The sequence below is a fragment of the Numenius arquata genome, chromosome 5 (assembly GCF_964106895.1).
Source record: "Numenius arquata chromosome 5, bNumArq3.hap1.1, whole genome shotgun sequence".
Taxonomy (NCBI): domain Eukaryota; kingdom Metazoa; phylum Chordata; class Aves; order Charadriiformes; family Scolopacidae; genus Numenius; species Numenius arquata.
In genome coordinates this window covers 42252098-42274921 of record NC_133580.1, presented here as the reverse complement: position 1 = coordinate 42274921, position 22824 = coordinate 42252098, and the positions used below count along the sequence as shown (strand labels likewise).

Genomic DNA, 22824 nt, shown 5'->3' with positions numbered 1-22824 from the left:
CCCCGGAACTCGGATGGATGTTTATGTTGTGGCGAGTGGTCGGACGATCCGGAGGCCGTGGTCGGGTCTTACGGAGCCAGCCACCATAGCAGGTTACTGTCGCAGAGTGACGTATTACGACAGCCGCTGTCACAACACAAAGCCTAGCGCGCGCGCGCGCCCCCGCCCACCGCCTCGCGTCACGTCACGTCACGTGACATCACGGGGAGCCCGCCCTTCCCCCCACGCATGCGCTCTGCCCCATCCGTCGAGCCCAGACAACCCCAGCCTCTCGGGGCGCGGGCGCTCGGGGCAGCCGGAAGGGGCGGGGCGGAGCCGCCGGCCGCGTGGGGCAGCTGGGGCGCGTGCCGCCGGGTGCCGAGATGGAGGTGGTGGTGCAGATGGAGGCCCTGGCCTTTGAGCCCAGCACTGTGCCGGCCGCTGAGGGGGCGCCGGGCGAGGAGGGGGCGCCGGCCGCTGAGGGGGAGCCGGCCGCTGATGGGGCGCCGAGCGAGGAGCAAGCGGCGAGCACGGAGGGGGCGCCAAGCCCTCCGAGCCCCCCAGACGGCGTTGGAGAAGTTCAGGCCCCGCCGCCCCCAGCCGAGGGAGTGCGCAGCCCGCCGCCGCCTGCGAGTCCCAGCGGTCCTCCTGCTGCCGTCCCCTCCTCAGACTCGGACAGGTGGGTGCAGCCCTGCTAGCCCCGGGGCGAGAGGGGCGCGTCACTCTCCGCGGGTCGCTCTTCCCCCTCTGCGGCCTCTTGCGCGGCGGCGAGTGTGGGCCCGGGCGCGGGCCGCCTGCTCTATGTCTCAGTGCTCTGCCAGCGGGGTGTCCGAGTCCGCCCCTATCCCCGTGCCCTAATATTTCAGCTTCAGTAGCTTTCTCTTTCCCATTAAAGATGACATTTTCTCTTACGTTTCACTAGAAGTTTTACTGTTGAATTAATAAGCCTCCAAAACAATGAATATAAGGGTATAGGATTTAATGGAAACATGAGGTTTTGGGTGGCAACCTGTAGAGCATCGTGGTTGTTTGGGCTATCGTGACTGAGCATCGTTTTTGGCATGATCCTCACAGGGTGCCCCTACATCACTTGTGACAGGACACCTGCAGTGTTATTGCTGAAAAAAACTGAATGTAAGATTCAAGGTAAAGACTCTGTAGGTCTTAACTTGTGCTCTAATGCTGGCATCTAGGTGGAAAAGCTCATTCTCAATCTGTATGTTTTTTATACAAGGTTCCATCTTCTACTACATCTGTGCTTTGATGTTCAGTGTAGTTGGTGGAAGGTAAATTTTGTTAAATGTGGGCTCTATTTCAGTCTTAGAAGCCTGCACACTTTGTCAGTTTCTGTGAGTTTTGTGTTTTCTTTTTGGGCCATTGCAGTTGGGTGGGTATGTTCTGCTTCTAACTAGTGAAGGCTGAAAAAGTCTAAGGATCTCCTCTTAAAAAGAAAATACTGTGCTTTATTAACAGTTAATGGGTTAAAGCTTGACTTTGGAAATACTTTTTTTGCTCGGTTCAAAGTTTTCCTAAAATATCATGAAGTGATGGAGAGCGAAATTCCTGGCCTATGGCAGTGACTTCACCTGTAGTCATTTTTGCTTCCAAAGTCTCTTTTTTTCTGATGTCCAGATAAATATTAAAGACAAAATTTTGATAACTTTAATTTACTTAGCTGACTGTGTGTATCTCAAACATTTTTGTTTCTTTTTTTTTTTTTTCTCCCCTCCTGCTAATTGGTCTCTGGTAGTCTGACTTGATTTTTGTCTTTCTGCTATGTTGATTTTGTTCCAAGAGTTCCTTATTTGACTTTTTCAAAAGGTTTATTTGGAGAGGTGCACTTATTTGTTGTCTTTCCTATCAGTATTTATTGGGATCATTTTTTGTATTTTATTTATCACTTTGATTCTAAATGCTACTTTGTTAATGGCAAGATCAGGTAAGAAAGAATAGATGAGATTTTACAAAAGTTTGCTTGTCTTGGTGTATTTTTATGTAAGGTTTGTAAAAAAACATGTTTTTTCAGTCACTAGGATCAATTACTCCATGTGTTTGTTTCTTGCACCGGTTCTTGAAGAACTTAGACTTTTGCTAAAAGGAATGTGTTGACATGAATAAGGACTGGTTTCTTACTGTGCTCTTTACTTGAAATATTGCGTCTAAGACAATAAACATCTCTTATGCATGTGCCAGTGATAAAAATTAAATTACTAATCTGTGTGAATAACGCACTAGGGGAATTCAAACAGGCCATGAATTATGAAACTAATCTCTTTTACCTGCAAAAATTAGAATTTTTTTTTTTACCTTCATAATGCAAGATGCATTGCTTGGAATAAGTATTTTCTTGATTTTTACTTAGCTTTATGCTGATGTTGGGATTGTACAAAAGAGTAACTGTAAGGTATAGCAGGTAGTTTAATGTATTATCTTTCATATTTTTTTGTGTGCTCAGTTACATCAAATGATGTTCAATACTGGCTGTTTAGGTCGTGGATAAAATGGAAATATGCTGATCGTGCTTAGACATTATGGTCCTAGTTTGGCTGTATTTATCTAGGTTCTATACTGAGGTGATCTTCCTGTGACTCTAATGTTGGTTGGTTTCACTTGCAAACCAATGAAATGTAGGTCCCAAACTGTGACTGTCACTTGTGTCTGACAGGGGGAGTTGTGCTGGTGATGGCCTTGTGCGTGGTGTAGCCAGAGGGAGAAACTGGACTAGGTGAACTTAAAGAGGTGATTGCTGTCATGCCACATTCACCATTCAGCAGTGAAACAGTCGGAACCCAAGTGAGCCATTGTAGTTGTTAGTTGCTCTCAACCGCTGAAGCTACTACTCTTCTGAGATAATTTTTTTTAAAATGATTTTGTCCAGTGGCTTGTACGTTCAGAAAAGATTGCTGCTCTTCTATATACAAATGTATATGATTAAGAAAAACATCTGGTAACCAGAGGTATTTTAGTAATGTATAATCTATCCACTTTTTTTATCTGTCATGTGGAATTCTCTATTCTAACTCCCATGTCTGTTTTTATTTTCAGTGATACAGATTCAGATAGTTCATCAACTACATCTTCTTCATGTTCTCCTTCAACAGTATCTGATGAAGATGATCATCCAAATGAGAAGGATAACAGATCTTACTGTGTTAAAACAAAAGATGAGTTGCCTATTGATGTAAGTACCATGTGTTATCTTTTAAACCTTTTTCTAGTAACACAACTTGAAATATTTTAACATGTTTTTAAGTGATTGCAATACCTAGTGATTGAATGTATGTTTTTGCAATAGTTAGGTGTAGCTCAGTTAATAACTTAAAATGTCTTGTTTTCTTGTATGCTAAGACCACTCTGAAGTGAGGGTCACAGCTTATTTTATCACGAAAACGAAATTCTGGATGAAGTTCTGGATATTTTCATATATTTTTGGGGTTTTTGTGTATTGCAGGCTTTCATCATCCTTTCTCTATGTGAGAGACTTGAAGGTCTGTCTTGCAGTCATATTTCAAATATGTTTAGTCTTGAGGTAAAAATTTCAAATGTATTAAGCCTTCTGGAGGTTCAGATTGCATTACCTCTACTCAAGAAAAATTATTAGAGTGGTCATAGAAGTGACTTGTATTTGTTTTATTCTGCAATTTTTGTTACAGCACTGCTTTATGTATTGCGGATCAGAACCTTAATTTGCTTCAAGATACAGTCTTTCGGTTTTGGTTCTCATAAATGACATACTCATTAAGTATTGCTGCCATTATTCCTCATTATGTCAAGATTAAGAGGTTTAAAGGAATGAGTTCTAGTAATAATCTGCTAATGAGTGATTAGCTATACATCATTTGTAATGGATTACAAATGAAAGGATAATCTAACACTGTAACATCAATTTACACTAACAGTACATGTTTATCTGTTACTTTGTAGATCTGTTCCCTTCATAAAAAATGCTTTCTGGAATGAGAAACAAGCCCAATGAAGGGTACAAGAAATTTTTATAAAGGCAGAGGGGGAAAAAAAGCCCCTGAAGAGCAGATACATTTGGATACATTTACCTTTGCTTCAGTGCTCTGTGAGAGTTTGTAATGAAGTGCTAGATGACTGTCTGGAAAGGCTGAGACATTGACACGCATTAGTAGTAGCAACAACAAGAAACAGGAGCACGTTGTTAATTCTTAAATTGATGCTCTGTATAGGCACTTGGAGTAAAGAAAAGCTCTTAGCATATTCTTTTATCCCTGAAATTAATCAAAGATTGAGAAACATAATGTTGTGTTCTGAAGGAGTAAAACATGAGAGCAATTCCTGCTTACATGCACTTCATTTGAAGTATGATTAATAGTAGAACAGTTTTAAGTGCTTCTATGATAACACTTTTTTTACAGCACTGGACTTTTGAACAAAATCCTTGCTCAAATAGATACCAGGTTTTATTTACCTCTTATCTCAATTATTTATTTAAAGAAAATTTAAAGATAGTCTGAAAATGCTTTGTTGATCTGCTCTTTTGTCTCATTAGCTTACTAGCTTCAAGTCCCAATGTTTACAAAATATCTTCCTTTTAAGTACTGGCGTGATTAATTTCATTGGTTCAGCAAATTTGTAGCTTTTTGTCAGTGATAGTTAATAAGAACTGAATTTCTAGCAACTACATTTTTTATTGTATCTTGTACTAAGCTATTCTACAGTAATAGAATTAGTCTGTGTAAAAATGTTGTAGATTGTCATATGTAAATTTGAGGGAATACATTTTATTTTTCAAATTGTATCTATTAAAAAGTTCACCAAAATAGCTAACTGCTAAAGCATGGGTCAAAGACTAAATGAAAAAAAGAAAGTATTTAACTGAAATATGTGCTTAGGGAAAAAAATGTGCAAGTATTAAGGAGTGTTAGTGGAACTATTTTAGAAGCCTCCTCCTTTAAAGTGTAGGATTGGCAGATATTGTATATAGTATGACAGGTGGTATCATCTACCAATTTGAGATTTATGATCAAAATCTTAACTCTGTTCCTTCTGGTCTTTGGCCTTTGACTTGCTCTGGCATCCATGACTCAGTTAAGTCTTAGCAGTGAAGTTGGTTTAATGTTGGAAAACTTACCACCCTGTACAAGCATGTGGTGTTTTTATCTGAATTCTCATCTTAACTTGAATGCTGTATTATATGATTGGAGAAAGTCTTGGCATCTGTTTGGTCTTTGAGTTGCTCTACAAGCCAGGTGAAGTTTTGATAAGACAGATTCTTCTATCGGAGAGGGATTTTATTTCTGGTGATGGCCTTTAAAAGTACAGTTCAGTGCTAAGATTTGGTCTCTGCCTCCACATTCAGATGTTGAATTTGAAGATGATTCTTACTCTAGTTGCCCTTACCTTGCGTTCCATATCATTCATATTGAATTCACAGCAGTATAGTATATATGTAGAAATCTTAGTTTATGAGTAAATCGGAGGTAGGTGATGAGTTTGGTGTTAATCAGCCTTTGATAGCAGATTTTGATGCTGACATTTGAGGAAAAAGATTAATTTGAATATTGTTTGTGCAGTACTTATTTGTATATCTGAAGTTTGGCGTTTTTTTCAAGTGTTCTCTATGATTGTCCTCTTGTGTACCAAATACAACTAAAAATAATTTTATTTGTATAGGTTGTTGTGATCTTCACATCTTCTATAATGGTCTGAAGTCATGGCATAAATGGACAGACACCATTTTGTCAAATCATATGATACTTGTATATGGTGTATTTCATACTACCTTATCACTTGCTGTGTACATTTTTCTTCTGTCACACGTTGAATGTGGTTACAAGTTGTCTGATTTTTTGATAACTGATTATCTAATTATTGTGTTGTACATTGAATTTAATTTATCTAACTTGAAAGTTCAAAAAAATGAACAAAATGTCTTATCAGTTGTTGGTTTTCTTCAGTTGAATAAAATTGGTTTCTACTTTAGTTGCAATGGAAATATGTAGAGTAGTGTCTCAATAGAAAAGATGTCTTCAAAAGTGACATTCCCCAAGATGAGTTCATTTAGAATTATTCTGAAAGAGCCAAATCAAAGGAGATTTTTTTTTTTTTTAATTAAACCTTCAAAATGCTAGGAGGCTTTTCTGATTTGTCAAATTTATGCAGCAACAAAGTGATGAATGTCTTAGTGTGATGAGATTATATTCTGAACATTGACTTGTTATTTTCAGGAACTGCCTCCTGTTGAAGACTTAACAATACTTCTGCCTGATGATGTTGAACTGAAGCTCTTTGGGACAGTTTCCAGCATCATTGAGCAGCTAGGTAGGCAAGATATGATTGCTTTGTTTTTAATTAAAATAATTTCTGTATATCTCTGCATTTATTGTGTATTTGACTGTTCCTTCAAAATGTCAGTACTGCAGCATTCTATTTCAGGGGGTAGGAGGTTGCTGAATGAGAACTTGGACTACCAAATGACATTGAGTTGGATTCACTTTTAGTTGGCTTGCATCTTCTAAAGATTAACATACTACAGCTAGTATGCATGTGTTTCTGTGTGACTTTCATGTTCTAATTTTTTCATTAAAAAGCCTTTTTTCACTGTGTATTATGATCTTTATATGAATTCTGGCAACAGTAGTATAGTTGCAGTATTTTAAGAAATCATCCACTTGTACATGTTATATTTGAATTATCTCTGAAGATACAAGAGGTGTGTAACTGAAAGCACAGATCCAGTACGATGCAGTACTAAGTGCTTTCTTGTTAATATATGAGGACAGTAAAAAGATTTGTTTCTTTAGCCGGTGTAGCAGTGCTTGTTGGGTAATTGGTATATTGTGCATGATATTTGTTCTTTTTTTTCTATTTTTTTAAATCTTCCCACTTCTGGCACCTTGACCAAATACAAGCTGCCAGTGTCAGCAGTCATAGGACAGCATGGCTAATGTGATTTATAGGTGCTGGAGGGTAAGCTTAATGGGATTGAGCCATACAATAGATGTAAGCTTAACTGCAGGTGATAGGCATTTAGGGATCCTTTCAGATCTACCAGATGCCTAAGTTTTTGATATGTGAAATCAAAGTTTTGCTGAAGCTGTTATTAATAAAATATCCATAGAATGTTTGTATTTAAGTTTATTTCAAGTGTTCCATTCTGCTTGAACTGCTTTCAAAGCAATTTGCTTATGAAAATTAGAAATTAAGTCCAGTTTTGAAGGTCAAGTACTTATGTTGAGTGAGGTACAAAAGAATTAAAGCAAATAGCCTGTCCTATTAAATTTTCTTTATTTTAAAAGATTCCAGGTAATACAGGCAATTCCTTTACACTGTTTTTGTTGTTGGTGTTTGTTTAGAGTAAGATTTCGTGTCATTCATGTGCAGGAAGCTGATTTGGGAGTGTAGACGGTAGTAATCTAGTCATTGTCCTTTTGTTCTACTTTGCTTTCTTATTGATAATAAGGGGAACTTCAAGAAGGCTGTCTGCAGCTAAAATGACAGTTTGAAAATAAGTTTAAGAGAAACGTTTGAACGTAGTTTGCAGTTATTATTTTTGATGTAGTATGTAAATGTTTAAACAAAGCTGTTCTTAAAGACTTTGGCTTTGAAAATTGTCGTTAATTTCTAATCCTCCTTGGTATATATAACCTTTTCAAATTCTGTCAGTTTACTGATAGGTGAATTCTCGAGTCTGTATTCTACTTTATGTAATTGAAATATATGAAGTGTTGAACTTAGATTGGCTGGTCAAAGTTAGAAAACAGACTAATAACCATACATGAAATAAAGCCGTAAGAATGGAACAAAGCCCCAAGATATCTGTGTTATTTTTCTACCTTTACTACCTTTCTTTATGACTCCCTTTTTCGATATGCTTTCCTTTCTTTTCGGTTCTTCTGGAAACAAGTCTCTGAGCCAATTTCAACTGATTTGGAGCCATATTAGGGACTCTGCTAGCTGATTGTGGATTGTTTTTTGATTTTTGAACTAAATTGATACCGGTGTGCATCAGGTTTATATCTAGAATGAGGGGAGTTGAGGTCTCATTTGGAAATCATGAATATTATCTTGGCAAAACAGCCAGTACCCTGAACTGTCCCTTTGGTGTATCAGAAATCTCTGCTATTCTCTGTAGCAAGCTTCTGAGTTCATCAGTCTGCAGGTGTGATACCTGTGAGCTGGCAATTTCATACTATGAGGTGAATTTAAGGCTAGAACAGTATAGGTTCGTGCTTGCTTCACACTAGCGAAAAGCAAGATGACGGTACTTTCTGTGAACTTCTGCTCAGTGTATCAGAACTTAACAGAACTTTTGCTGTGTTTTTCTTCAAGGTACTTGAAGAGAAAAATTCACAGTGTGGGTTGTAGCCTGGAAAGTAAACAGCTTTATTACATATGAGAAACCTGCCCTGGGACTGCACTTTAGGCCCTGGAAGATATAAACTGAGGATTTTGGCTTGGTTGGGGTGGGGGGAACTGTAAGTCAAATAGGCTGTAGATGATGTTTCTCCTGGGTTTCATGGGACTGACATGACTTATGTTTTCAGAATATTTTCCTTAGCCTACTGGAATATGGGGCTATGCCTTCTATTGAAATTCAGTGAACTATTAAGCCTGTAGCATTGTCACAGGCTTGCTTGGCATGTGACAAGGTGTTTGCAGATGGAAGTAGTAGCAAAGCTGGAGTTCTAGCTTGATGTTTATTGCTTTAAGTCCTGTTATGTAAGTTTAGCAGTGATAATCTTGTTAGTTTTTGTTGGAGTCTGAGTGACACTAAGTGCTTGAGTGACTTTATTTGATGGTGGAGGCACTGAGAATGCTTAATGGAGCGTTCTGTTGTTTTAGATGTAGAAAAGATTACCTTCAGAGTCAGAATTTTTGAGTGTAATGCTGCTAGGCCTCTGTATTGACAGCTTTAAGCATCATTCCTGCTGAATGTAAAGGAAGACACTATTTCTGTAGACTAAAGCAACAAATGTGAACTACTGTAAAGATTTCAAAAAAGAATAAGCTTTTTATGTCACTGAATCTGGAAAACTTAAAAATGAAGTAGCCTGTATATAAATTGTGTGTTAGAACATGCTTCTGTGTCCATTTATAAGTGTTTAACTCTACTAAATGTTAAGAGATTTCATATTTTGAACTACTAGAATGGCTTGCTCACTGAGACCACTCATAGCATCATTAATCATGGATTAGGCCCAAATGTAGTATGATACTATTATATGACGTTAAATCGCAGAAGTGTATTTCAAATTTTGTATCTATATACATAAATGGTACCACCAGTTGCTACTGTGAATGGACTGCCAGACATCTTTTGTGTTCTGGTCTGATTCTTATGACTTATTAGGGGAAGCTAATAAGTCATATGGCTATAATGAATAGCCATCTTTATTCTTTTTTTTGAGGAGAATTACATTTGGGATATTAAGGCGGCAGAATATACATGTGCATCTGCATTCAAAAAAATCCAGGTTATTGTTGCTATGCCCTTAATTAAGAAACATCCTGGGTAAATGCAACTGGTACCTCACACATTTATTTCTCAGACTTCTCATTTGTACCTGTCATCTGGTTTCCTTTCTTTCTCCACCCTAGGAACAATAATTCTGTAAACAAATGTAAATGTTACCGCTCATATCACTGGAGAAGGGGTGTCCAGTTATAAGTAGTTTTGTGTATGCACAAGAACTTTCAGGTGAAGCCCTATGAACTGTAGTAAACAAATAATGGTGTGGTTTGTTAAGTTTCTCTGCAATTAACTACATTCTGGTGTTGAAACATAAAAGTTCTAATTGATTTTTTTTTCCATGTTAGTAATAATTGAATCACTGAGAGGCCTACCTCCAGTAAATGAGGAAAGTATAATTTTTAAAGAAGATCGACAAGCAGCAGGAAAGGTGAGTGTAAAGCATAAAAACATGTTATTCTAAGATAAAATTCAAAGTATTCTTTCATGTTCCAACAAGTAGTATTGAAATTGACTAAAGGAAATATGGTTCCTTGATATGTAGTTTTGCTTTGTGGTTTTGACTCTTGTTATAATCATCTGTGGCTTTTTTAATCTCAAGAATTCCTTACCCAGAATGCATTGGAACCTTACAGAATTGCAATGTGTGATGAGTTTCTGCTATTTTATTAGAGTGCTTGTGGAGAGAGAGAGAGGTTGCTTTCAGATATGTCTCGAATAACAGGCTGTGCTGTTTTATTGCCAGGAGTTGGGGGCCAAGATTGGAGAAATTAGAGTCAAGTTTCAGGACAAATGGGGAATGTTTACATATCTACTCTCTGCAGTTCCAGTTTAAGGCCAATGTGTGCTTTATGCAAGTATAATGAAGTGTTTGCTGAGGGGGGTGTTCATTGAATTTTGTATGTTTTCTGGGGAAGGAAAGGCATCGTCTAGAACGGTTACAACTATAATATCTCTGAATGCTAGATGTCAGTGAAACAAAAAACCTCAGCCTGAAATCTGTACAACATTTCAGAATTCTCTGCCCTCCATGGAGTTGGGGAACAGGTAGGGGAACTGACGTAAAGGTGTATTGTAAAGATGAACTTTGAGGAATAAATGATAAGGAGATTGTTCCAGGTTTAAGAGATTTGAAAACATAATAGAGAAGAATAGAGCTTTAACAAAAGGAAAGATTGCTGAAGTAGAGGAAGCAGTTAGTGAAAGCAGTGCAGTTGGGTGGGTGAAGGTAACATCAACATGTCAGAGAACTTACTTTTCCACATTATATCTTAAACAGTAGCTGAGGAAATACACCGTCAAACAAAATGTGGCAATAAAACCAAAGCATGAAAGTAACTTATTTGATGCTGTATTTTCAAAATGCAGCAAACTTCTTAAATACAAAGCATCTTAAAACTTTACGGTTGTCTGCAATGAAATTAGCTACCTACTCTTGGTGGTTTATTTAAACATTTTAATTTTGTTTGTGTTTCAGATATTTGAGATATTTGGTCCTGTTTTACATCCCTTTTATGTGTTAAGATTTAACAGCTCTGAGCATATCAAAGCAAAAGGTATTAATGTGCAAGATAGCATGTATTTTGCTCCGTCAGTGGAGGACTTCACCCAGTATATATTTGCAGAGAAACTAAAACAGTGAGTCTGACTTCTTTTTGAATCTGGTTATAAAGTATTTTTTAATATAGCTAAAAATACTGAATTAAGGTTTAGCCTTGAGTGAGAAACTGTAGGACTAAGCCTGACACTAAAACTTTTCTATTTTTTAGATATTCTCAATGGTGTTGTAATAAAAAAGTTGTGCTGTTTTGCCTTTTGGAACGGTACAGAGTAGCTGTAAGCTACAAGCTTCTAAAGTGTTAGAATTACTAAAGTTTAGTAGCTTCTTATTCAGTTTAATATATTAAGCTTGCTTTCTTTTCATGTTGATATGTTACCTAAAAAATAACCAGAAAAAAATTCATTGATACTTCCCTCCCCCACACCCTCTCACACACATACATGGGTTTTGAAAGCTGAACTTCCTGGATTTTGTTGTTCTTCAGATTCTTGTTTAGTTTCATAACTTATGATAAACTTACTTGAAATCTGAACAAGTTTTTTATTTATTTACTATTTTTATTTCATGTTGCAAGGCCAGAACTGAAATTTAATTATCAACAGATCTATTGTGCAGTTGGAGAATAACAATTCTATATGAAAATTGCCTGCTGTAAATTTGGGAGAGGGGAGGGATTTGGGTGGCAATGTAGTATGATGTTCAGCAACTTCTCAGTAGTGTTTGTGTAACCCCAGTCTGATTGAGGAAAGTAGCATGTATGGCCTGTATAGGGTCCCCTGTAACCCCAGGCATGTATAGGTCTTGTTGCCATTTAAAAGGAGGTGTACTCAAAGACACAGAATAAAAAATAAAGCATAATAAATGACCGCTAGACATGAGTGTTCTAACTATTAATGAATAGTTGTCTGAAATAACTATGGGTTAAAAAAGTCCTTTGTCATACAAGCAACTTAGTTTCTGTTTACTAGGATTAGTTCTCATCTGACTTACTGACTGTAGTCAGAAAAAATGTATAATATTGGTGTCTGCATTAATTGCAACTTTGTCAGTATTCCTACTGAATAATTTTTTTCTTTAGTCATGTATGTGTGGCTAGGCTTGCAGGAGTCTTCCTTCCCTCACCTTTTCTATTTCTGTGGAAGCAACAAGCATATTTTTTTCCTTTTGGTGAAGACCAAAATAGATCACTTTCTCACTCTGCTGCTTGTTTGTTTTTCTGCAGCATTTTGATTGCCAGCTGGTCTTTGATTTGTGCCATTAAACTTTGTTGCTTAGCACAGTAACTGCACAGACTTTAATCATCTGCTTACTACATCAATAACTGTGTGCCGTACTCAGCATCTGAGACGTGACACTCATGTTTTAGTTTATGACGTGCTTTGCCACTAGTTTTGGGAACTATATTTGTCTTTTGGTAGTACTTTACTAGCATATACGGTACAAAGTTGAACACTAGGTAAGATGTTTCACACTTCCATTACTTATCAGCACAGCTGAACAGTGCATCAGGCATTGTTTCTTGCTCTGGATTAAAATGACCAATGGGAACACCTGTGCAATCTGACGTAAACCATATTTTCTGATTAATGTGACTGAAGTTACATTTCACTGAAACAATATTTTATTTCTGAGTTTCATCAGTAAAGGTTGTTAAGCTTTTGTGAGGCAATTGGTATTATTTGTTGAAGCTGTCTTTTCATAAAGTAGGTGTCATTATAAAAAGTTAAAGAATTTTGATTTTTGATCTCTGCTGTAATGTCTATATGAAGAAACCAAGGGGGCATGGATAGTAGAAAAGTTGAGCTTTGGTCAGTGCTTCACAAGAAGGCTCTTGGACCTTAGAAGATTGCAAATTTGATGACCAGTAATTTTTATTTTCTGCTTTTGTTAGTTTGAGTGTATACAGACCAGCTTGTGGAGTACTGTAGGCTTAAAGTTTCAGAACTGCTACTCAGAACTGCGATGGTACTTTGAAGAGGAAAGGAATCAGAATTAAGATTTGAAATCTTATATTTAAAACAAAATAGAAGATGAAACCTAATGATCAAGCTAACATTGTACTAATAGAATTGTAAGCCGACCTTAGAGGGCTTTTTGATTCCAAATTCTCTTCACTATAGATATGCTTAAAGCCTGTGTTGTACTGTATTCATTGTCCTTTTTAACTGGAGATATGTGTTCTTAAACCAGAAGAATGAGAAAGTTTATGACTGTAGCCAACATTTAGTTGGCATAAAAAAGTTGCAGTGAAGTACCTGAATTCAGGTTCAAAGCAATTTAGGTGCAAAAGTGTGTGTTGAGAGAGTATTGATCAAAGCTTAACATTAGGTGCGTGAAATGTTCAGTCTTCAAAGTAAGAAGATTTCTGTACACATGTAGTGTGTAGACACATATAGTGAAGTTCTATTGACTTAGAACATTAAAAACCAAATGCCTCTTTCAAAACAGACAGCTCCTGGTGTAGGAGATCTGATACCTTGAGGAAAGTGTTACCGTATTTGCTACAGTACAGTTCTTGCAAATTACTTTTAGCCTGGAATATGTTGCTACTACATGACTCAAACAAGAGATGATTCATAGCCTCCTTACACCATCTTTCTTCATCTTGATTGTCTAATATGTGTGTGTGGTTTTTTTTTGTTTTTTTTCTTCTAGGGAAAAAGGCTCAGATGCATCTTGGAAGAATGACCAAGAACCACCACCTGAAGTAACTATAGGGTTTTTTTTGGTTTATTGTTTTTGATTACACAAGATATATGTAGAAAAAATTCTGTGCAGAGTATGTAATATGGGCTTCTTACTCTATAATTAAGTAGGAAAGGTGTTTTTGTGGATTTTTTGGTGGTGTTGTAACCAATTTTTACAATAGAATAGACTGTTTCAGACGGAAGGGACCTGCAGTGATCATCTAGTCCAACTGCCTGACCAATTCAGGACTGACCAAAAGCTAAAGCATGGTATTAAGGGCATTGTCCAAATGCCTCTTAAACACTGACAGGCTTCGGTGACCATCTCGCTAGGAAGCCTGTTCCAGTGTTTAACCACGCCGGTAAATCAATGCTTCCTAGTGTCCCCTGGTGCAGTTTGGAACGTTCCAATGCATTCTATCACTGGATACCAGGGAGAAGAGCTCAGCACCTCCCTCTCCACTTCCCCTGCTCAGGAAGCTGTAGAGAGCAATGATGTCATCCCTCAGCCTCCTTTTCTCCAAACTAGATAAGCCCAAAGTCCTTAGCTGCTCCTCGGGACATTCCTTCCAGCCCTGTCACCACCTTTCTTGCCCTCCTCTGGACTCATTCGAGGACTTTCACATCCTTCTTAAATTGTGGGCCCCAGAACTGCACACAGTACTCAAGATGAGGCCGCACCAATGCTGAGTAGAACAGGATAATCACCTCTTTTGACCAGTTGGTTATGCTGTGTTTGATGCACTCCAGCATGCAGTTTACCCTCTTGGCTGCCCGGGCACACTGCTGACTTGTAGTGAGTCTGCTGTTCACCAGCACCCCCAGATCCCTTTCTGCAGGGCTGCCCTCCAGCCACCCCTCTCCCAATTCATACTTGTGCCTAGCGTTACTCCCTCCTAGGTGCAGAATATGGCATTTGAACTTGTTAAAATTCATCCCATTAATCATTGCCCGGTGTTTCAATATATCTAGATCCCTCTGCAAGTCCTCTTGTCCCTCAAGAGAGTCAACAGCACCTCCCAGTTTGGTATCATCAGCGAACTTGATAATGGTGCATTCAACTCCTGCATCCAGATTGTTGATAAGTATTTTAAACAGAACTGGCCCTAGAATTGAACCCTGAGGGACACTGCTGGTGACTAGTTGCCAGCCAGATGTAGCCCCGGGGATTCACTACAACCCTTTGAGCTCTGCCCTTCAGCCAGTTCTTCACCCAGCATATGGGGAACCCGCTTATCCCACAGGTGGACAACTTGTCTAGAAGGGTGCTGGGAGGGACAGTATCAATTTTTGCATTCACAGTCCTTATCCCAGGCCAGTTTTTCTGGCTTGAAAGAGGAATGTTGTGACATGGACTTTACTATGCTTGAAGGTAGATCCTGTAATGATGTATCAGTCTGTCAACGCAGAATGTCGCTTCTTCCACTATAATGAAGATGATGCATTTTGAAATACCTTTTTTCTTCCCACAAACGTAACTGAGCTGAGCAGTGATAACTTCACTCAAAGAATGTTTGTCTGTCAGTTCTGACTGTAAATTGCCTTCCTTTCTCGGGCAGATGACATCTCACACAGAATGATCATTTGAGAATTAGAAGTATTGCATAGAATTGGACTGTAGGTATGTGATCAGTAGAGCTTTGAAATATGTGTATACTTAGAAACTTGGCTAGTCTTAGCTTTCTTTCATCAAACAGTTTTCTAGTGATGATACAAAATGTGCTTATTGGCTGATGGTTTTTTGTTTCTTAATCATTTTTTAAAGGTGTTCAGATGAGCTTGTAAACGTGTAATTTGAATTTGTATGAACCTAAGTAACTTTAAAATTTGGCTAAATACTAAAAAGTCAAGCAGTCAAGTCTTCTGCAGATACAGATTAATTGTTTTTTCCAAAGTTGGTATTTCTTTTTTTATGATTTTTCTTAGTTTTAATTGTGATACTATTACCTTCAGGTTATAATCTGAAAGTGCTGGGGAGCTTTAGGTTTACTGTACTTCTCTATAGGAAGGAAGCCTGAACAAAATCAGTGATGGCAAGGATGGACAAACTTGATTGCTTTTTATGACACCTTTGTTTCTGTGGCTGTTTTGACTTTGGTATGTCTGTGTGCTCTGTTTTGGAGAAAACACCATATCTAACATCTTGTAATCCTTAATTAGAATAATCTTTGGATAGTTCTAGCAGCTAGAGTTTACACGAAGATATCCAAACTGTGACAGCTGATGAGCTGATAGAAAGTAGCTTTTGCTGTGAAGGTAATAGCTGTTGACAAGGGTGCAGATTAAATTTAATGCTACTGATGCTTGAAATTGTCTCTTACAGCCAGACTCTTTTAGAGCCCTCAGCTGGCAGCTGATTCTATAACTTTTCTGGCCAGCTGCCGTAGTAAACTGCATGCAATTGCTGGAGTCAGTTCTTTTTGTGATACTGTGAAGCTTTATTTTTGTATATACATTAAATTAATCCACTTTAGGCCTTTTATGCTTGCTACTTTAAGGAATATGGTAAGTGTTCCTTTTCTGACAGGTTTCTAATTAGCTCAGCTTCACTGTAGACTCAGTAGTACAGCCTCTCTTGGCCTTGTCTTTGGGGTCATAGGATGACAAAGTGTGATCTGTATGCTGCAAGGCTAACAGGAGCAGATAAATGTGATTTCTCCGTGAGGCAGCTTTTATGGAATGTTACATGGAAATTAGCTAGCACAAGACGGTACCTGTTTGTTATTTCTGCTTTACTGGAGGATGGCCTATTAAAGTGCTTAGAAAAAGTAGGACTTAGTGAGATTTTACTTCATGCATATATCATCTTGTTGTTTTCCTTGTGGCTTTTTTTGAGTAAGAATATAATCCACTTATGTAAAAGAGGAAAAAGTTGTATTCAGAATTAACTTTTACATGGCATTTTTAGCACTTAGTGCAGTGTTTTTGAGATCCATGCTCTGTATATACATGCTGTAGAGATAAGTAAGCAGCAAACACCTTCCTTTTAGAATTGGGAGGGTGGGAACAAACCTTTAAGTCATATAAGTGAGCTGTTTTTCAGGGAACTAATTATACTGATAGATTTCTGTCCTGTCACTAACAACTTGTCCTCATTCTAAATGTAAGCTAGGATTCAAAAGGTAGCAAAAACTTGCATAACAGGAACAAAATGTTGCAGTGTATTGTTGCATCTATTGTTAATGACAACATTCTCCAAAGCTGAAAATTCCTTTGGAATAACATTGCTATTGCAATTTGGACGGTAACAGTGCTATTAAATATACTACAGAAAGTTGCAATTTAGTGACAATTCTAGACTGAGGTATTTTTTTTAATGTAGTTTAATTGTGCTAAGTACTGGTTGCCAAATTAATTTTAACTTACTTTAGGTGAATTAAAATACAGATTTTTAGTTTGCAGTTTGCCCTTCAAAAGCCTTTTCTCGGCAATAGCTAGCCAGCTCCCTCAGTTTCCCAGGTTTTTGTCTTGCTAACATCTAGGCAATCAAAAATTTGTGTTCAGTACTTGAATGTTGTTTTTAGGAAAATTAGAAGGAATACCTGGTATTGTATAATTGTCGTGAGAAATTTGTGGAGTGATAAGTTTTTGATTGTGTTGAGAAGCCAGCTGAACACACGATGGCTCTTTGAATGCAAAATAGGAAAGTGCAGCTTGAATAGTTTTCTAAACTGATGACAGGATGTATTGTTTTCTAAATAATGATTTACTGCTAGAACTGAAGTTCTCTATGCAGTCCTTATTTGTTCTCCCTTTTTTTTTATTTAAATAATAATAAATTTCCTGCTGCTTCCTGTGCTGCTTACATATGAGGTTGCTTCAACTGCCCCGCAGCACAGTGCTTCCCCCCAGTCAGCTTGGACTGACTCCTTCCATGAGTTTGCTCTTCTGGGGTACATTGTGCCCCACTGAACCCCTTTTTTCTTGATCTGAGAAGTCAGTAACTGTCCTGTTTACCATTTTACCCTGTGTGCAGTACATCCCTCCCTTGCACCCTTTAAATAAAGGGGCTTGTGCTCTTTTTTTTTTTTTTTTTAACCCAGGCCTTGGATTTCAGTGATGATGAAAAAGAAAGAGAGGCAAAGCAGAAGAAAAAGAAGCCTCAAAGTCAAGGAAGGAAGAAACTCAAATCAGAAGCAAATGCATCAGGTGAGTGAATGCTATGGGAGAATGCTTTTATCTGGTAAACTGAGTTTGAAATATACAGTGATATATATCTTTATGATTGAGCTTTCATACAGTTAATCAGTATTTCTATATTTCAATCAGTTAATCAATAATTTCAAAATTATGTTAATGAATTTGTGGCTATTTTCCTTAATTTTTTTCAAAGGAAAATGAAGCATTTTTCCATTGAACTGTGGAAGGGAAGTAGTGTAGGAGCAGGACAGTTGTCACAGGAAATTCAAAAACTCTTATGACAGTGTCAGCTGACACGCAATGAGGCTGTAGAACAGATGCTACCTTTTGGAGTCTGAGCTTGCTTGTTGTATGGGTTATTGGGGCCCAGGTTCAGGTTAAGCCTTTGAGTTCAGGGAGAAGTTAAAGGAAGGCCACGTGCAATTTTTGGAAACCCATTTTTTTGACAGTCAGGGAGAAGACACAAGTCTTAGATGGAGAATTTATTCCTCTATCTGAAAAGGAGGCTCTTCTTCGCCCATGGCGTATAAATACTTTAAAACAACTGTTTCTTGCGTAGCCCACTAAGAACCTCTCTGTTCACCTGACACAGTCATTAGATAAACAAACCTACAGTAGTTCAATAAACTGTATAGTTTTTCATAATATACATAGCCTTGACTTTATTTCTTCTGCTGTTGACAGATCTGTTCAGGTATATGTTTGCAGCTGTGCTCTGTTTGCAATAACCAGATTTTCCTATCTGTCTTTTCTCACACCTCTCTACTGACCAAACTTTTTACATTTTGGCTGAATAATTTAAATCGCATCCCTGTTTTTCTTTTCTCACTGGTCTGCTTCTGTTGCATGCTTTTTGTACCACTCTTTAAATACTACTGACTGATCCCCTCCCCTCTTCCTGTGCTGTTTACATACGAGGTTGCTTCAGCTGCCTGCAGCACAGTGCTTCCCCCCAGTCAGCTTGGACTGACTCCTTCCATGAGTTTGCTGCTCTTCTGGAGTACATTGTGCCCCACTGAACCCCTTTTATCTTGATCTAGGACGTCAGTAACTGTCCTGTTTACCATTTTACTCTGTGTACAGTACATCACTCCCTTGTATCCTTTAAATAAAGCTGAGATCTTTCTTGGGCTGGTTTTGATGCTCTAGTTTTGGCAGTTCTCCCTTAAGGGAAGGATCTCAATCATGCCATATTTTCCCTTCATTGCTGATGGTTATTTTCTCTCCTGGTTTCTGCTTATCTAGCATAGGGTATGTTTTCCACCATATCCTTGTTCTGCTAGCTTATTGCAGACTTGCCTTTGCCTAGGGCTTGCTGAGGTTGTTACTGAACTGTGATCCATAACTGAGAACACAACAGGAGGAACTGTCTCGATCTGTCAAGGGAGTATGGGTTATGGATTGCTGTGGTTTTCTGTAAATAACATGGTGTAAATTGACACTGTGTGCAATTTAGTTTGGCTGTGGAATTTAACAACAAGGATATCTGGCAAATTGAGGCACAAACTTGGTCTCAGCTGGAGTTTTGCTTGGTTGCATCTTCATAAAACTCTCAGTACGTTAAAATTGGCTCATTGTTACAGTCTTTGATAGGAGAAAAAAGAACAAAAATATTCACTCAGGTACTTTCATTTCAGTGCTTCCGAGAGAACTGCATGCACCAAAGGAGTCTAAGTCATAATCCCCCATGAAAATGAGTAGGAATTTTGGTATCCAACTACCTTTCCAGACTTAGCTTTTAAAAGATGAAAATGTTTCTGTGTAGTCTGGTCCAAAGGATTAGGTCCACACAGGTTCTTAAAGTCAGTGATTTTATGTGGTGTTATGCCCCTAAGTACCTTTTTGCTTCTAGCCCTAAAATCCTTTAGAGATCATATTTTGGTTTAAATTTTACAGCCTTTTGAATCTTAGCAGCTTTTTGGAATATTTTTAATATTTCAGTGCTCTTAATTTTATAGCACTTACCCCATTAATACTCTTCTGAGATTTACATAAAGTGGTAGTACATTTGTCATGAACCTTAAATATATGCTTACAGTGACCTGTACAGGGAAAAATTCATCCTTGAAAGATGATTGATGAAAGCTAATGGGCTACGGGTACAGACTGCTTTTTTTCTGATAGAGTAAGTTAATTTTATTAATTTGAGTTTGCATAATTTTTTCTGTCCCGTGTCTGTGCTGTAATAGCAACTCAGGTCTGAAAGCTGTATACCACTTCAGTGTAATGCAGTGTTGATTTATCTCCATTTTTAAATTGTGTTGCTTTTAAATCTTGTTTTAAACCAAAGCTTCCAAAATACTCACAGTTTGACTGTTCCTGTGATTCATTAACACAAATGAAAATGCCTGGAGGGGAGGAAAGTGAAATGTCTTTTTTAATGACTGAATTTGCAACCCTCAGGATCATTCTTCCTATATTACTCTAATAAATCAAGATAAGTTACTAAACAGTAGACTTGCCAGTATATTTTGTTGTTTATGTATTATTTGCCAGTATTATTTGTTGATAAGATTACTTTTGAAATTTCTTTGACTTCACCTTGAAAGATTTGTGAGGACTAAACTTAATCTTTCCAAAATAATATTAAAATGATGTGTATTTTAATTTCTTTTTGTTGTTTTTTTGTGTGGTTTTTTGTTGTTTTTTTTTAAGGTGAGAGTAAAGGACTTCATCAGTCAATGCAACAGCCTGCTTCAAGTTACTCAAGGGGATACCGTGACAGAGGATTCTCCAGGGATCCATTTCCTCCTCCATCAGGCCCTCCAGGTTTTTTGAGACCACAGGTCAGACCACCACAGCTATACTCTTCAGACAACAGAATCCATCAGGAATCTCCAGTGTTTCCACAACCCCAGAGAAAAGGAAATCCAATGATGCAACAGTATCCCTTTCCTCCTCCAGTTTTTGGCTCTGTTAATGAGATGCATCAATTCCACCTTCCACCTTCAAATATGAATATGATTTGGGCAGGCCCGAACATGTACAACTCCTCATACCCATTTTTGCCACCACCACCTCCGCCGCCTCCACCTCCTCCAGATAGCCATCCTTCTCAGTTCAGGCCTTACTAAGTTTCCCTAAGTGTGCATACAGAGCATTGCAGTTTAAAGGGAGGAAGAACAGGCTACTAAGACTGTGTTCCCTTATTTTGGAGATGCTTTATTTTTCTGCAGCAATAGAACAAATGGTTTCATGGTCTGTGGGACATCCATAAAAACCTATTTTTTTCTATATATGTTTTCTGTTTCAAAAAAAGAAAACTGTATGATAAAGGTGACTGAATACTAAATAATGATTTATTTTTATAATATCTACTATTTTGAGATGATAAATAAAAACTTCTTGGAGACTGGTATGTAGTGGCGGAAATCTATTTTGTAATTTTAATAATTAATGTAACTACTGGCTAATAGTTATGAGGATATGTCACATAGTTGGTATTTTAATATTTTCAGGGTGGTCGTATATCACTATGCTAAACTATTCTCAATTTCTGCAAATTTTGAAATCTACTTGCATGGAAACTAAAATTCTGACACCTAAACTGTAATCTAAGTTTGCCACTGTATATATGAGGTATAAACTCCGGTTATTCAACTTTTAATATTTCATTAATTTCATATTAACTAAAAGACAAGCGGGATGGTCTTTCTTTAAATAGCTAGATCAGAATTTGGATCAGCAGCTTATTTACTCTGTCAGATTTAGTGTCCTACGATAGCTATAGAAGATCAACTTATCGATTAGATGTTTTGCAATTAATTTAGGGTATAAAACTGCATGGTATGGGGAAATTAAAAACCAGCATAACTTCTCTAGCTTACCATTGCTCCTAGTGCAGAAATGCCCATAGATGCACACAGTACGTAGTCAGCCTTTCTAGGAAGAAGTCATCAGACTTGTCAGGGAGAGAAAGTATCCCATTTCAGAACTCCCTCGTTTCAATTTGTATCCAAGATGCAGATAGTACCAGATTGCTGTTTGATTATCATCAAAACTGTCTCTTCTGAAATGAAGTCACTAACTCTCCCAGCTTTTTTCTAGGAGGGGGTGGAATTGTCAATCAAAGCCAGCCTGGAACAACCTCCACCTGTCCAAAGGGTCAGTCCTATGACTTAGTCTCCATGGAAGTGGCTCTGACTAACTATAATGGAAACCCCAACACGGCGTGAAGATCTAAAAAATCTTCAAAAAATTGTGGAACGGAGACTTCTTAAAGATTTTTGCACTGAAAAATCAATAGTAGCTGTATTAATTTTTGAATCCTTAACAATACAGTTACTTTGAACCATTGAGCAGACCTGATAGAAGTACTGCATAGTACTGATATGCAGTATGTATTTCTATTCTCAAACTCATATTGGCCTTATTACTTTGGATATGTATTTAAAGGCTAACTAACCTCTGCAGGTGTTGTGCAGACTTTAATTCCACATAACAAGAATGAAGCAAAAATTTAATGCACAGAGGGAGGGGGGACTGTCTTGTCAAGATGTTGCTACTGTGAATTAGAGTTGAATTTTAGACTTCTGAAGTTTCCTGTAATATACTTAACTAATAATTCTATACTGTATCTAAAACTACTATTTCATAGCCATATGCAACTGAGAAGGCTGTATAGATCTCAAATTTTATGGCAAACAGGTACTGTACAGTCGCAACAAAATGTTTCAGAATAATAGCATTCCAGACATTAATGTTTAATTTAGTTCTTACAGATTTATGGGGTTTTTGGTAGTAAAAAGAATGTCCAAGTCCTAGCCTGTTGTAAATGCTTACATTTTTGGGGAGAGGACAAGGGGGTGAATTTCTGGCTATCTTAAGCTGTAGCCCGGCTATTACCATTGCTAGTGACAGGTCGCAGGTGTGAGTAAATGCCATACAGCCTCATGACTGAGGCTCAGCAGGTCTGCTTTGTCTCAGCTTCCCTTCACTCACCTGGAGCTGTCTTCACTTGGTTTGGCTACAACCACAATTTTTTTTTAATGACCAGGTGGGTATGATTAATTTGTTTT

At 37.8% G+C, this 22824-nt stretch overlaps 1 protein-coding gene across 1 annotated transcript; it reads left to right on the top strand.

The window, feature by feature from the left end:
* Nucleotides 1-333: 333 nt before the first annotated feature.
* On the top strand, nt 334-21163 carry NAF1 (nuclear assembly factor 1 ribonucleoprotein). Its single transcript, XM_074148108.1, has 8 exons — nt 334-658; nt 3025-3160; nt 6174-6267; nt 9766-9848; nt 10896-11056; nt 13635-13686; nt 17710-17815; nt 20462-21163. The coding sequence occupies exons 1-8, from the start codon at nt 363-365 to the stop codon at nt 20878-20880; spliced, it is 1347 nt and encodes a 448-aa protein (XP_074004209.1). The 5' UTR covers nt 334-362; the 3' UTR covers nt 20881-21163.
* The last annotated feature ends 1661 nt before the right edge of the window (nt 21164-22824 follow it).

Bases quoted from the DNA above. Each gene is read 5' to 3' on its own strand.
- NAF1 (XM_074148108.1), top strand. From the start codon at position 363: ATGGAGGTGGTGGTGCAGATGGAGGCCCTGGCCTTTGAGCCCAGCACT. The intron at 3,161-6,173 runs GTAAGTACCATG...TGTTATTTTCAG, and splicing joins AAGATGAGTTGCCTATTGAT to GAACTGCCTCCTGTTGAAGA. The intron at 11,057-13,634 runs GTGAGTCTGACT...TTTTTCTTCTAG, and splicing joins TTTGCAGAGAAACTAAAACA to GGAAAAAGGCTCAGATGCAT.